At 36.9% G+C, this 16,755-nt stretch overlaps 1 protein-coding gene across 4 annotated transcripts; it reads left to right on the top strand.

The window, feature by feature from the left end:
* The first annotated feature begins 239 nt into the window (after positions 1–239).
* Positions 240–13,823, top strand: LOC116252670 (mRNA cap guanine-N7 methyltransferase 2). 4 transcript variants are annotated; one of them, XM_031627094.2, is made up of 13 exons: positions 240–389; positions 510–583; positions 702–780; positions 4,396–4,490; positions 7,675–7,746; positions 7,823–7,932; positions 8,723–8,842; positions 8,961–9,053; positions 9,164–9,232; positions 11,173–11,258; positions 11,358–11,507; positions 13,123–13,187; positions 13,355–13,823. In XM_031627094.2, exons 4-13 carry the CDS (start codon positions 4,431–4,433, stop codon positions 13,538–13,540), a joined length of 1,011 nt encoding a protein of 336 aa, XP_031482954.1. In that variant the 5' UTR covers positions 240–389; positions 510–583; positions 702–780; positions 4,396–4,430; the 3' UTR covers positions 13,541–13,823. The 4 variants fall into 4 exon arrangements, 3 of the variants coding, with proteins under 3 accessions (XP_031482954.1, XP_031482956.1, XP_031482953.1); XR_004172259.2 differs by having other exon boundaries at positions 240–583; positions 11,384–11,507; positions 13,355–13,428; XM_031627096.2 differs by having other exon boundaries at positions 240–583; positions 4,396–4,470.
* Positions 13,824–16,755: the final 2,932 nt, after the last annotated feature.

Below are 16,755 nucleotides of genomic sequence, written 5' to 3'. Positions count from 1 at the left end.
ACCATATTAAGTACATGGAAATTTTTGAACTGTTATGTTGCCTTATTTTTGCACCATGGGACAATTGTTGAGTTGCTTGTAAGGATATACTTGCATTGCTTCAGCTCAGGTTATACAGACTGAAATGCGATAAACTGTTATTAATGTACATGCCAGAAGCTCTTTAGATTCATTAAGTTAAATCACCAGAAATGCCACCAAACACAAGAAATAAATCCCCGTCACTTTTATTCCAGGCAATCATACATAGGCTGAATTTGGAAAGAGGATTGAAATCCCTCCTCCACCTGATTCCAGGTTTACAATCCTGGGATTCTACTCTCCTGATTGAAATCTGGTGCCATTAAACACCACCTGAGTGCTGCAGCAGAGGGAGGCCAGGAAATGAGGTGAGAAGCCAAGCATCAAAAAAAGAGGAAGAGGGACAGCTTGTGATTGAGACAGACGGCCTTTTGCTTTTCTTCCTTCATCCATCATGTGTGAAATGGGCGGTTTTGTTTGCCGAACAGAATCTGCACATTACCGTCTTTGCGACTTCGCTAAAACAGCTCTTATCAACATATTCGTCTCCCCCTATTCTACGGTAATACCCTTCTCCCTCTTGCTCTCTCTGCCCTTGTAAAATGTTTCGGTAGCAATTGATGGTTGTAGCTTCTATTGTGGTGTTTTTATTGCCTTTTGTCTGTCTGTCCCATGTGCAGGTCTGTGATTTGTATTGTGGTGGTGGGGTGGACACCGATAAGTGGAATGAAGCCCAGATAGGTCACTATATTGGAATTGGTAATTGCAAACCTTGTTCTTCTTATATCCATAGCTTCTCCAATGTAGGACTACTAAAATTGGAGGAGCTTCCATGGCTGAGATAGACTTCTAAATGTGCCTTTTGCTTTCTGGGCCTTAGTACAACTCAGGCTCACTTAGATATCACATGAGTTGAACAGTTTTCAGTTTTCAACTTCTTTTGTTTTCTTTTGTTCGTTTTCCTTTTATGCGGCATAAAATTTCATGGAAAAATTTCCGTGAGAAGAGTTGTGTTGCATTTTTTCATGGACAAATTTCTTCTTTTCCATTTTCTTGCGCTTGGAAAAACATGAAAAACTTTCCATGGTTTACTTTCTCGTGTCTGATTGCATGGAAAAGCGGAGTAGTTTAAATTAAAAACTCTGCTCAAAACTGAATTCTCCCTCTTTCCTTTGAAATTTTTAAATCTATAACTACGCAAGCAAAAGGACACTATAAGTTTTGAACAAGTGTTGAGATCCTTACATGGTGGTATCATAACGTCTAGGCTCTAGCAGATTCCCATATTATTCTCTAGAGAGTAGAGATCATATGTGAGACATCAGCACCTAGTGTTTTTCTTTGTCATGTATGAACACAAGTGTCAGACAAAATCACTTCTAAGCAATAAATGACAAAATCTAGATGGCAAGCTAAAACAAAAAATTTTGTTGCATCAACTGCAAATCAAATAGAATACTTGAGATGTGGGGTAAGTCACATGGGTACGGGTCCGGGTATGGCGAAGCTGATATGGGTACAGCGATTTTAGAAAATTTGGGTGCGGGGGTGCGTAGTCTATGTCACACGGACTCTTTATAAAGGGTGCAGCATGCGGGTCGACATGACGTGGGTGCAGCTGCGGTCTGACTCGCACCCAGCTGCACCTTGTGTTATTCCCTCTAATTTTTTTTCTTCTCTCTCTCCCTCAATTTCTTTATTTACATTAATAAAAGTAAAAAAGGACAAATTAAGTTAAGAAACAACCATATAATTATATATATATATACCTTCGCCGCACCCCCACATCCAGTTTTTCTGGGATGTGCTGAACCGGCATCAGCACCCGCATCCGTGTGACATAGACGGTAGTATTTACGTAAATATATGCATTATATATATAATAATCTACAAGAATTCTCAAAATTAAGGAAAAATGAAAGGAAAATAGACAATCTTGGTGAAAGGGAAATAAAAAAGAATGAAAAAATTAAAATTAAAGAAAAAGTTAAGTTAGAAAATATAAAAAATATAACTGAACCCATGTACCTTTGTGACTTAGTCTAATACCCATATCTGACAAGAAAAAGGTACTTGATGTCATTTTTGCATTTAACCATTTCCAACCTCATCATGAAGTAGATACATTGAACCTATGTTGCATGGGTGTGGGGTGCGCTAGTGCATTTGTGGAAATTTTCAAAAAAAAAAAAATAGGTGCGAGTGCGGCAAGAATATGTTTTTTTTTTTTTTTGTGTGTGTGTATATATATATATATATATATATACAGAGAGAGAGAGAGAGAGAGAGAGAGAGTGAACGGTGACTCTGGCCATCCAGAGTTACCCAACCATCTAACCAGGCTGTTCATATGATGTAGATGGATGCCATATGATGTAGATGGATGCTTGAGAGAAAAACATGAAGAAAAAGGTGGAAATTAATACTATATGATGAAAATGTCATCACCTTTTTCACCTTGTTTTTCTCTTAACTGTCCATCATGTTGGATCAAACAGTCTTGATTAGACAGCTTGGGTGGGGTGACTCTAAATTTCCTATATATACATATATATTATATGTAATCATTTGTTATATAGTTAATTAACTGTTTAGTATTCTTTATTATCTATATTTACAATGTGATATTTTAGTCATTATAAGCTTCTTGTATTTAGTCAAGTGCGCAGTTAAAATGGTCAGTGTTGGCCTGGTTTGACTAACCTAAACGTTCTATGTTGGAAAAGCACAATCACCAATGTCAACATGGGTGTGGCAACTGTTTAGGAGCACCCATGTGACATAGGATGTGCTCAAGTTCAGATAGTTGTGTTCTACCTGTTGAAGAAGTGGTCCTATGATATGGGCACATTTCACTTTCTAGTCATGTTCACACACACACACACACACCCATGAGTCTGCAATGAGGTGTCTGGCATCTGGCGATTGGGCTCTCCACTATATGTAGACTTTGTTGTTGTCCACGTTGATGTCCTACAACCAGACCATGTAAAAAGTACCTTGAACTCCACCTTGTGCCACCACAATCTGTCTGGCCAGCCTCGGCCAGCCAGGCCGGGCAGGGGAGTGTTCCTCCCTAGCCATCGTCCAGCATTGTCTTGAACACCAAGTAAACCTTCCGGCAGGCTGGCTCGGACGGCCTCAACTGTCATGCAGGGGGATCCTGGCCAGCATCAGCAAGCATGGCTGCAGGGCCTCGGCTCTATGGGAGCACTCTTCAATTGAATGTCTAATCGAAGTGCCAGAGCAACTCCGTGTCTAGAGGCATGGTCCTTTCATGGTTAGGTGTCTCATCGACTATTAGCTAATTCAGCTCCATGCTTTCATAACTCTCATCACCAAAACCAGAGGCAGTGAGCTGCTCTCCATAGAATGCTAGGTTACTTCTTATCTTTATAGCAACCAGTGTTGCAAAAAATGGTTTGTTTGGTAGAACTGCTGATCCAGTGAACCAGCTGATTTACAGATTCAGCTGAACTGGTTGTGGATCCATAAAAAATATTTGAAAAAACATTACTTGAAAAAACAAATGGGAAGAAAATAAATAAATCTTAAAATATTCTTAAAATGTTAAAAGCTGGCCCATGTCATTATTGAGTCGGCCGCTGGAAAAATATGGATAAATCACATAATAAGATGCCAAAAGAATTGAAAAAAAAATAAATATTGAAGATATATCACTCAGCTTTGTTAACTTCATGCATTATGATTCACAATTTTAGTGCAATAGTGCAGCAATGCTAAACACCAAAGGCAAGAGAGAGAGCATCAAGGACTTTTCTCAGCAAAATAGAGAGTTTTTGGAGATTTTATGGAATCCAGGTTGAAGGTTTTATGATTTGAAAAGGGGCATTTGAATGGATACATCTGGTTAGAGGGACATTAACCTGATGTAAGGGGGCAGTCTATGTTTTGGATCAGTCTCCTCAATTGAGTTTTAGCAGGTTAGGGCTTACCCCAACATGTAGCCCCTTCCCAACTTGCATAGATTGAGGAATGACTCCTCTTGTTATCATATGCTTTTGCTAAACATTTTCAGTAATAAGCAAAGATTAGAAGCATTAGTGCAAGAATGTTAGTGTTTTATTTGTATTTGACAGTGTAAGCCTTGTGTTATGGCTTACACATTGATATCTCGGAGTGGACAATGCTAGCTGCTGGTGCTGGTAAGTAATTTAGTGACAGCATATAATAGAGTTTCCTCACACTGAAGGACAACATATAAATTTCAATTTAATTTTTTCTTCTCTGCAAGCTAAACTTTTGTGCTTCTTTATCATTTGTGCCATTAGCTTAAGATGATCCACATTGCCTTCTGACCTACACGTCTTAGTTCTATGTGGTTTCTTATGATCTAGTTTGTTACTCATGCAGATGCGTCATCATCTGGTGTGATTGAAGCACATGAGATGTGGGAAGGACAGAGAAAGCCCTACACTGCGGAGTTCTGTGAGCTGGATCCTTGTTTGGTTTGTTATTGTCATTTCTGCATATGTCCTAACTAGTCCAGAGATTGATTATGCCAGTTGGAATTGTGGCCATTTAATTTTCATTTTTCTGGGGTTAATGCATGTGATATGACAGGCCTTCATATCATGTTAATTCTATATTTACAATGTACTATCTTTTCTTCTTTTCCTTTGAATGTATGTGCAAGAGGGTGATAGTCATTTCCGGCTGACTGTAAATATTTTTGTTAGACCTAATTAGATCAGCGGTTGACAATGGGCACATGGTTACAGATAGCACATCTAGCATGACTTGAATGGCTACCAGGATGATGTTCTGGAATCTGATTAAAAGTTACTTTCTGATCTAAATATTAGTGGCTCCCTTTTATCTTTATGGCACATTATTAAGTTTTTTTTGACAAGAAATTTGCTATAATACCAAACTATGGACTGTATTTTTTCACTTCCTTAGTTTCTGATGGAAGAAAACCTACAAGAGAATTCTCTTAAATGGTGAAAGGCTGAAAGAATATTGTGCTTTGATATTTTCTCTGATTAGTGGGGAATCGGGATTATGTATTTTGTAGAACCATGGTTGTTTGTGGATGGTTCTTGGCTAATCAAACTAATGGAAGTTGAAGTTGGTAAGACGGGTTTGCTACTTGCTTTGTTATGTATTATGTGAAAACGGAGGATTTTTGGTTTCTCTCTGATGAGGGTACAAAGAAAAAGGAAAGAGTTAAAAGTAGGAAGTAGAGGTGTAAGCTTATGGATGACTCCTCGAATTGAAAAGTGCTTTGATCTGACAAAGAAAATGGAGTTTCACATCCTTCAAACAATTTCCTTGGTATCTGGATCGAGTACTTGGCATGTTTAAACCTAAATGGCTGAGAAGTCTCCAGGCACTCATTCACAATGCATCAATTCCTTATCTAGGCTTTTAGATATGATGTCCTATAGTTGATGTCTTAGCCATTTAACAATTTATTTTTGTCAATTGGAGAAAATTGTTATAAGTTCGAGGCTATGTCACATAGGTACGGGTACGGGTGCCGATGCGGGTACTGGTGTGGGTACAAGTACAGACCAGTTTCAAAAAATTTAGGTGCGGGGGTACAGCCGTATATATATATATATATATATATATATATATATATATATATAAAAACAAAAAGAAATACTTAGAAAATATATATCAAAATAAAAAAAATATATCAACATAAACAAATAAACAACATAAAAAATATATATCAACGGATCTTGCAGCAGTGTTTTTAAAAAACCTATGAAAAACTTTAAACATATGGACAACCGAGCCCCCTAGATAGTCAGATATAAACGTTAGTCGAAATTTCATGCAGGAAAACAAAAATAATACTAAGAACAACACTAAAAAAACAAAGTTCGTGCAGGAAGGTTGCCGGAGGTCGTTGGACGTCGCCGGAAGTTGCTAGACCGCCTAGACGTCACCAGAGGTCGCCCACATCTTGTCAAGGCTCTGCATTTTTGAAAGGAAATAAGAAAACAAAAAAAAAAAACCTAAGTTTTGGATGAAAATGAACTCGGTCAACATTGACCGAGTCTGTTTTTGGACAGATACGGATTTGGGTACGTTGACCGTACCCAGTACCTATTGACTCGTACCTGAGCCACACCCCCGACTGGTACGGGTACTCCACCAAAATTAAGGTACCCAGGTTACATAGGTTTGAGGGGTAGATTCAAACTCTGATGTTTTAAGTTTGTTTTTATGATTTTATTTTTTTCAGAATATAGTGGACTTCTAGGTAATTTTCTAAGCTAATCCATAATTATTTTGGGATTAGGCTAATGATTGATTATGCAGTTGTCTCCTCTCCTCCCCTTTCTCTTCTCTCTTTATTTTTCATATAATTGTGTCTTTCAACTTTGTACCCTCTATGATTATGTGTGCTTAGATTCTTACTTCTAGTATGGATTACTGTAGGGGGTGGAGGAAGACCGGATGACTAGAAACAATGAGATGTTGAAATTAGTGTCACAAAAAACGCGAAAAAATGCGATAAATTAAATTGCCATTTAAAACTTAAAAAAAACGCATTTTTTTTAAAAAGACATTAAAAAGTGAAAAAACGTGTTTTTAACCCGTTTTTTTGCGTTTATTTCACTTTTTTCTATTTTTTAATGCCAAACACTTTTCTTTTTTCATTTTTTTTTTCATTTGTTGCAAATCTACTTATCTTTGGATGTTTGTGTTATTAGTTTTTCATTTATTTTATTTTCTTCATTTTTAGTTTTTTTTTAATTTTTAGAAATTTACCATATTTTTCCTGTTTTTTCAAACTTGCCGTATTATACCCGAAAAAAACCTCGCCATTTAAAACTCTAAAAAATTATTTGTGACTATGGTTGAAACTGTATCATAAAATCTGATTGTCATACAGATCTGAGTCTCACAATCTCAGACCTGGGTGCTGTGCGCCAGGTCTGTATATCGTGATGTAGGTGGAGTGGCTGAAGTTCTGTCGTCTTGAAAAATTAATCAGGTGAACTGCATTGAAAATATATTGCCTGCAGAAAAAAATATTCAGGTTATGGTATCTGCTTTCTTTATGTAGCAAAAAATTGGGAGGTTTTTCTGCTTGTAGGTGTAAAATGAGGTGCCCCGTTTTAGGTAGCAATGTTATAGTTTCATGTCTTTGCAAGAATTTATTTTAGTAGTATGTGGGATGCTTTGGTATCTCTTGTTACCACAGCTCTAATTTGTTGTTGACATGTGTTCTTGTTGGATAGAATTGTTAGTGACCTATCTTGCAACCTTTTATGATGTGTACTTTCTCAAGCAGCATTCATAATGCCTTTGTCTAGGCATGTAGTTTATATGAGTTAGTTGTGCTGTCATTTGCAATAAATTTATTGTAGCTCTATTCATTGTAAAAGGCAACATCTTGTAATGAAGCATTAGCTCACGATTAATAAGAGGAGTTCATGGGTTGGATTGTTATTGCCCCATGCATAACTGTAGTGTTATGTATGTTATTCATGGACTCGGGTTATTAGCCATACTGCATAATGTTGCATAAGCTGATGAGTTTTCTCTTTATTCTGTCTATGTTATCCTTCAGAGTAGTATAAAAGAATAATATGATTATTATCATTCCTGCTTATTGTTTTCCTCAGTATTAAGTCCTGGAATAACCTTTGTCTCCGTTGTCCTTGCCAGGATAACCTGGACGCTTATTTGCAAGACAAGGGAATTCCAGCAGATGTCGTTTGTTGCTTGCAACATTTACAGGTTATTTAGCGGGACACCTTTGCTTTGTTATTTACTTTTTATTTTAATGATGGTTCAAGTAGGACTCTCGTTGCAGCTCTGCTTCGAAACTGAGGAAAGAGCAAGAAGCCTTCTTCATAACATATCATCGTTGCTGAAGCCTGGAGGTTACTTTTTTGGAATTACTCCTGACTCATCAACTATATGGTTGGTATTATCTAATTATATTGTATGAGTTTGAAAGTCTTTGATTTTGAATTGTTTATTTACTCCTTTATAAAGCCAAAAAGGTGATGTTGTTGATTTTCTCCTTTATGAAATCCCAAGTTTATTTCAAGCCCCTATGCTAACAAAAAAAAAGTGTGTGGATTAAAGCTAGACAGTTCATCTATGAAACTCATGAAATTGTTAGATGTTGCATTCAGTTCGTGGTGCCTCTGCAGTTTTTTTTATGGTAAATCCCGCCGATGGCTTGTTCAACATGTATATCACATCATGGTCTTCAGGAAAATTCTATCTTTTCATGTTTCTGTCTGATTTTATCTGGAAAAAAAATAATTTTCTGTTAAAAAACTATGATATTAGAGCAGTTTCTTCAAAGTTTGGTTTGCACACACATACATTGTCCATGTTTATTTCTGCTTATGTGCATAGCACCTTTTCATTTTTCTTTGTGTGATTGTGTGTGCTATTTAGCTTCTTAGCAGGTAGGGCTATAGACGCATCAGCCATGTAATACAGCAGGGTATCATTTGAACCTATAACATAGAAGATAGACTTCAACAATTAGAGCTTCAGATAGCAATTTTATAATAACTGAAGAAGTTAAGCAGCATTATTTTTCTATGTTGTTCTAAATATTGCAATACTTAAGTATGTAACATAATTTTTTGCTTGTTTAGGAGCAGCCACAATTAACTGTCATCCCACCCTTTGTGGTGGAATATAATAATCATGGAGAAAAGAGCCTCAAAAATGATGTTTTGGAAATTTTCAGGTCAAAGTACCAGAAGAACATTGAAGCTTCACACAATAAAGGAGGTAACGTGAAGCCTATTGTGCCCAATTGCGTGCGTTCAGAAAACTACATCATCACCTTTGAAACTGAGGAAGAGAAGTATAAACTAAATGAAATTATTATCTTTTATTTCTTAATTTTTTTCCCTCTTTTTTTTTTGTCCCTAAACTTTCATGCAGATGGTTCTAATTTCATTGGACAACTTAAATGACTCCAGATTCCCATTATTTGGCAAGAAATATCAACTGAAGTTCACTGGAGATATTTCTTCTGAAATTCATTGCTTGGTACACTTTCCTAGCCTCATCAGGTCTGGTGTTCTTTTCTTTTCCCTTGATGACTATCATTTAGTCTTCTGGTTGGTGATTTGGAGTCATGGCTTCAAGACTATCTGTATTAAGTGCGCCAAGTTGGTCTCAGGTTGGCTAGAGAGGCTGGACTGGAATATGTGGAAATTCAAAATTTGACTGAATTTTATGATGACAACAGGTAGTTTATCCATCAGATTATGTGAAAGTTTTTTCAGGTCTCTTCTTGTACACTGGGTATCTGCCTATATATCTTTCTTTGGAAATGGTTGTTTTAAATAAGCTGGATATCATCCTAGATTGGTGCTCTGCATATCAATAAATATTATAAAATTGACCTGTATGATAGTTGTCCTTTGGAAAGGTTTGAATGATGCATGGACCTGTTATAGTTGAAAAACTTTGCTTGATTACTCTAGGATATGCAGGCAAAGGGAGCATAACTTATGTATGTTCGATTGTTGCATCATGGGGTGGCTTGCACTGAACTTTAACCAACTTAAGCTTAGCAGATTTTTTTCTAGCCAATTGGTTCTTTAGACCTTCACTGTTAGTTCTCTCATGTCATAGTATGAGGTTGGTGAGTGATCACCGAACAGCCAGATTGTCTACACAAGGGCTCTCTGCCAAGGGTATTGGTGCTGGAATGATGTGGTATGGAGCTGAAATGTGTGTAGGAAAATGAAGGGGATGTCTGGTCGGATGCAGTATCAGTGCATTACACTGGTAGAACCTTTGCTGCTTGTGGAGCTATATGTCTGGGTTCTGAGAACAGATGAATGTAAACTAATGTTATCAAAATCAGTTTCTACTTTCTAGATCAATTTTTAAAACCCATTATTTCAACAAATTGGTTGAATCCATTTGGAATCAGAACCGTATGTCAATTGTACAGTTGTACTGTTAAAAAATGCATTTTTGTTAAAAGATGGAAAAATCATGTTTTTTTATGAAATTGGAAAACAAAGGAAATCAATGAAGATTTTAAGTGCCTTAGAAAAATCAGAAGATGATAAAAAGATAGTTAAGAAAAAAATAAGAGAAGGAAAATGCCAACTTTAGTAAGAGTTCCAACAGAAAATTGGAAACTTGGAACCTGAAGGACACAGTACAAGCAGAAATAGTTTAGGGAGCGTGGTAAAAGCCTAGATAAGGAAAAAGCAAAATGTAATACGGAGACAAAAGTAAGGCATACCACATAGACTAGCAAAGAGGAGAGAGAGAAAGAACAGGTTTTGGTGGCATTGGCAGTTTAATTTTAAAATTAGAACTGTGAATTGGTCAATCTTGTTTTGTAGCTGCCATTCTCAAAAAAGACCAAAAAGGATGGAGATTGCTTGCTCCATGTTAAAATTAACGGACCTAGATCATTTAGTCACATTGGATGAGTTGTCATAAACATACATCCTTCTGAATACAAGAAGATTATTGACATCTGGTCGATCTATTCAGCTGCTTTAGTGTCCAATTATGAAGGTAATAATGATGTGTGAAGTAATAGTTCTATTGAAGGATGTAACTGGCCCAGATGGCAACTATGTGCCATTAAAGAAGAAAAAGTGTCTCATTCTGTTGATTTTTCTTTCATATAAGAAGCTACGAAGAGCAAAAGGTTTGAGAGTCCTTGGTGTCATGATAAACCTGAAGTTGAACATGAAAGCTGACTTTAACGCCAAAAACTTAGTTTGCCAATCAACTGGCAGTTAGAGAAGGTCAGTTTGATGAGCATTTACCGTGGGGTTTCCTTCTCCCTTCTCATGATGCACCTCACCAATATGATAGGAAAAAATAGGTGAAATTGATGAGGTAAATGATCTCATAGTCGCTCTAGAGATTTACATGATTAATCTCAAATCTCAATAAAAATATCATGTTCTTCCAGCACTTTGCAGTATAGAAATATTGCTGCTGCCAGGAACTCATTGAATCTACTTTTTCCCTTCTTAGTTTTGTTAACATCCTTTTTTTTAGTATTTAGGATTGGCCTGTTCACGGTTTCTTGTGCACTTGAGATTGGTTATTCTGGTTTGGAGTACTTATTAAATTCTCAGATCCATATGACTTCAAGTATTGTGAAATGCTCTGCAAGCAAACTTTATAATTTCACCATCTGTCTTGCAGGGCACAATTTGCAGGCCTGCTTTGTAATGGTGGAAATTTTGTGGATCCTCGAGGAAAACTACTCGCTCGCTCCTTTGATCTGTTAGGTGAACTTTAAGTTTTTCTGAAGCTATAGTCTTAGTGTTGTTTAACCATTAGATATAAAAACTTGCTAATCACAAATATGTTTATTAATTATTTTTAAGGTTTGTATACAACATTTATATTCCAGAAGCCAGACCTGGATCTTGTTCCTCCAATTTGCACTCCAGTTTTGCAAGATGCGAGCCGTATGCAGATGGAATCCTCTGATCATGGTGTTGGTTTGTTTTTTGAGTTAAGAAACCCAACTCAAGGTATGCTTCCTTTATTGCTAGGTAAATCTACAACAATAAAATCAAGCTAGCATCTGGCACTAGATGTGAGCCACAAGAAATTTCACATGTGGGCAGTGATACATGTTAGAAAGAGGAAATATTTTCAAAGACTTTGTCTTTTCTCACTCTCTTTTTAGGGGCTATTTAGTGTGTGTATTCGGCTATGGGCCTAACTTGCAGGAGTAGACATTTGGTACAAGAACGTCACTGTGCCATTTTTGACATTACATGGATGATGAGGCTTTGACAGGGCAGCAATTGCTCACCATGATGTGTCCGTCTTGACCCCTTAGTTATGGCTCAGGAGCCATGTAAGGATTTACTTTCAACATAGAACACTATGGACCTTGAGAAATGACATATTTGTGCATCTTTTCCTTCGTCCAGATAACCCTAAGTCAAAGGGTCGAGAAACTGAAGGTCACTATTTTCTAATATAATAAAGCAAATTGAATGGATAATCCTTGTATTTGAGTATAACTGGATTCGTTGAATGGGGGAAAAAACCTAAATTATAGGCCTTAGGATGGGTCCTAACTTGCTTTCCTCTAGTAAACGTATGGTGAAAATTGGCTGCTTGTCCTTATTATTGCAACTGTAGTTTCATTTACATATTGGCAAGGGAGAGCTATTTTTAACCTTGATAGTTATGCAAGCGGACATTAACCTTGATAATTATGCACGCGGACATTGGAGGTCCTTCGTTACTTGTCTCCTAAATGATCCAATTCAGTATCTGGCTGCATTTAGATTCATGTTACCTGGTCTGATGTCCAAGCAGATATTTGTGGAAAATTGTGATGTTCTAGATAAGTTGTAGGTAATATAGAGCCAACAATATCCCTGACATGCTACTGGGTTGACCTAGGACTTCACTTTTCAGAGAAGAAGCCTCTTGATGGAAATGTGAGGATCACTGTCTTCAATCTTTCAAGATGGTTGTGAAAAAGTTATTCTTCTTTTTCTTAGGTTAATGATGGGAATCATTTAAGCTAAGTTTCTCTGAACAACTTTGATGTTCCATTTTGATATGATAATGTACTCATGGACCAATTCTTTGCAGCCGGGTCGTCCAAATAAAATACATTAATGGCTAGTTTTGAGGGGACTAATGAGACCCTAAAGTCAGACTAATCAAATCCCTTCTCCTTGAAAACCAAAGACAAATCAATTTTGTTGTTCTTTATCTCTTTTGACTGAAAAAAAAAAATCTAGAAGTTCTCCCAATTATGGAGTCACTGTTTGATCTTGAAACGCAAATATTGTAGGATGATAGCATGAATAAACTAGTTCATGTACCTTGATCCCGAGCAGATGTATTCTGCTGAAAGGCGGTGAGAGGGAGATGAGACTAGTAGGTCTCATCTTGAAGTCACCAAAAAAGAGGTGAAAAGCCTCAACATTCTCATATTGGGAACCACTTATTTACTCTTATGAATTGCTGTTATATACTGTTCTGTGGATCTGATGTTTAGGTTTCATGCTTCTGACACTTCTAGCTAGATTGTTGGTCTTGCAATGACATGTTGTAGTGTCATTAACGTTCCCTCATGCGTTGTGCAGACTTTACCCATTGTTTTTGTTTCTGTTGCAGTTCATCATAGTTCCAGATTGCCGCAGTATAGGGATGACAGTAGTAGCTCTTACCCTCTCAAAGAGGTAATGAATGAGTTTTTGAATGTGACGTTTAGTCCCCCTTACACATAAAAAATTGGTTAGATAAAAGAATTCAAACACTTTCAATTTTTTTTTTCTTAAATCACCTTTCCCCATTTGACATGCAAGCCACATGGTTTGTGATTGAAATGACGTTCTATTTGGTGTAGGGAGGAAGACAAACAAGCGGTTGGAGACATCAGTCTGCCATTGAGGAAGAGAAAAGCGGACATGGGGAAGTCATGGTTGCAAATGGTGGAGTAATCGATCCTCCAGAGCCTCTCGTGGCAAGCAAGATCACAAAGGGGATCTTGGGTGCAGGACCCGCAGACCTGCGATTTTCCGAACCCCTTTAACCCTTTTCTGTTATTATTTCGAGAGTGTCCATTGGGGATGAAGAAAAGCTTGGAATGCGAGGGTGATCACGTTGGTTGTCTCAGTGTGTTAAACCCAATCCAGAAAATGCTTGTGCCTTTTTCTATGGTATTGAAAAAACTATCGGCTGTTTAAATTTAGCTCAAAGACGTTGATGACCAGGTTATGTGCGTTAATGATGATGAATCTGTGTATCTTGTTGCAAAACCATGGGCATGGATATTTGTTTTACAAACTCTACATGACATCCTTCACTTCCATGAATTTTGACATACATTCTTCCACTCCAAACAAAAACTCCATATAAATTCAGACTAAATATCAGAGTTTTGATAGCAACTTAGTTTTCTCTCCCTTGTTTGTAGTTTGCAACACCTTCAGAGAACAATGATCGCAAGAAACATATGAAAAATTGTGATGAATTGTATAAGAACAAGATGAAAATAAGTCCACGTATCCAGTAGCGGTGGTGTGCAAACTTTTTTTTACTGAAGGGCGTTAATACATGGTACATGTAAAAAAACAACACACAATGTAACACCATAGAAATTTAGTGTCGTATTAAACATTGTGAGAGATTTTAAGGGTTTATAAAAGGTCATTAACCATGTATTAATTTTAGTTGGAGCCGAAAATGCTAGGGGGTGAGTTAGGATCCGCCGAGCCAGGAGTCAGAGCCTAGGAGGTGGGTCGGGTTGTTACAGTGGTATCAGAATCAGTTTTAACACTCAAATCTAGGGTCTCAAACTCGTGGATGCGTGCACTATAAGGGGGTGGATTGTAACACCCTAAAAATTTAGTCTCGTATTAAAGATTGTAAGAAATCTTCAAGGACTTGTAAAGGAGGGTCATTAAATAGATGGTTGTCCTGGTTTCTAGTTTTTTTGGGGTTGAAACCGAAAATGCTAGAGACGGGGTTGGGATCCGCCGAGCCAGGGGCTCGAGCCCAGAAGGTGGGTCGGGTTGTTACACACATACAATCGGGCAATCTAATAGATTGTGATGGTGGACCTTGAACCAAGGTACTTTTCTGATTTGAGATTGCTGTCTCCTTTTTCTCTACCTTTCTTTTTATGTTTAGGGGAACTTCTCTCCACCATTGTTACTCCTGTACTCTATTAAGAGTTCAATAAAGAACGCGGTGGATGTGGTGGTAGGCTGTGCCTCTCCCCTACCTTTCCATCTCCTTGGATCTAGTCATGCTGGTCATGGGTAGATCCATATCCAAATCATCTAAAAAAAGTTGAAACTTTTTAAGCAGTTTGTTAAGCTGGATTGCAATAGCTATGATAGTTGTCAGTTTGTACAGATCATTCGAATTCATGTGCATTTCTTTGAAGTATTTGTTTATGTAGATATTTATCAAATATATGTCTTTAACATGCATGTTTGTATATGGCGTTCTATAATGTTTGTTTATATGTTCGTTTGTCCCTACATCTTACACCGTTAACTCGAAAAGCCTAGACCAAAAACCTTAAATCTCTAGTTATAAGACATGAGAGGAATCTACACTTGTGGTTATCATATTTTACAAATTGCATTGTCAAGATAGTAGGAGATCAAAGAAAAATACATGATCTTGAACGGATAATGTGTATTTTTGTAAGTTTGGTATAAAAACAATGTATTGTATCTCCCAAATTCAACATGTGTATCTTACGGCATCTTAAACATAAGAAATTGCCGGTCTCTCTCTCTCTCTCTCCCTAAAAGGGGAGAGATTTGACCAGAATCTCCTAATTCGATAGGGGCCAATTCAAGGGCTAATCATCTAAGTTGCATGGGTATACATATGGGTTCGATATCGGCACAAAAAAATGGGTTCAGGTACAACAGCTTTAAAAAGTGTGGATTTCGAGGGTACAACATGGTATATGTAAGCAAAATACTACAAAAAAAAACTCAAAAAGAAAGCATCATTTAAATAGACAAGTAATATAAATAAAAATAGTACATGTTGATCATCAATACTTTCAAAATAGAATATAGGCCGAGTTAGAAACAAATTAAATTAAGTAAAAGTAAGTAATTTGGACCAATTTTGGTCGAAAAAGTACCCATGTGTATCCACATACCCACAAGAGAAAGAGAAGGGGTTTGCTGCCACATTAATCCCTAAAACAAGCGTGAAAGAAATCCCAAAACAACTCCTTAGCCATTGCACATAAACTCTAAAACCATAACCCCAAACCCGAAACCCCAAAACCCAAAACCCTAAACCCTAAAATTCAAATCCTAAACCCTAAACCCTAAACCTGAAACCCCAAAACCCTAAACCGTAAAACATTAACCCTAAACCCTAAAACCTAAACCTCAAAGCTTAAAACCTAAACCCTAAAACCCTAAGCCATAAGCCTAAAACCTAAACCCTTAAACCCTAAAACCCCAAAACCCAAAACCCTAAACCCTAAAACCGTAAACCCTAAAACCCTAAATTGTAAAATTCTAAACCTTAAACTCCTAAACCCTAAAATCCTAAACCCTAAAAACCTAAAACCTTAACCCTAAACTGTAAACCTTAAACTCTAAAAAGACTAAAACCCTAAACTTTAAACCCTATACCCTAAAATGTATCATATGTACTACGGTTGAGGATATAGCAGTGACTCTGTCACTGGTGTAGACCATCCTGATATATACCACTGGCACATTCCAGTAAAAGACTTGAGAATTCTAATCATAGTTTTATTATTTTTTTAATTATCATGTGTCTCTTATTAAGTTTGCACTGCCTTAATATTAGTTTTTTTTTTTAGAAAAAATGATTAAGACAAGTTTTGCACCTTTTTAATTTCTTAGTATGACTACAGTTGACCTTACATCAAATTGGTTACACAAGTTGAGTAAAGGCCGGTTTTTAAGGTAAAAAAGTAATTTAATTCCTACCTTTATTACAGTTTACATGTGCCATATATGCTATTTTTATTGGTTAATCAAGTGTTTTAGGAAATTTTACCTTAGTTATGATTTGTAGAACTTATGATAATCTAGTGGTTAATAACCCTCATGTTTTCCTTCGAGGTAATTACCCTTCCATTATAAATGTGTGATCAAGGACGAGTGATTGGTCACCGAAACCAGTGCGAGAGTAATAAATATGCTCTTTACAACAAGCGACTGCCAGAGGTGTGTTGCAGAGTAATGACATATATTATGTTGTTTAGTGTTATTTCAAGTAGGTATTTTTCATGCC

This window comes from Nymphaea colorata, chromosome 4, assembly GCF_008831285.2.
Source record: "Nymphaea colorata isolate Beijing-Zhang1983 chromosome 4, ASM883128v2, whole genome shotgun sequence".
Lineage (NCBI taxonomy): Eukaryota > Viridiplantae > Streptophyta > Magnoliopsida > Nymphaeales > Nymphaeaceae > Nymphaea > Nymphaea colorata.
This window is presented reverse-complemented; position numbering and strand designations above follow the sequence as displayed.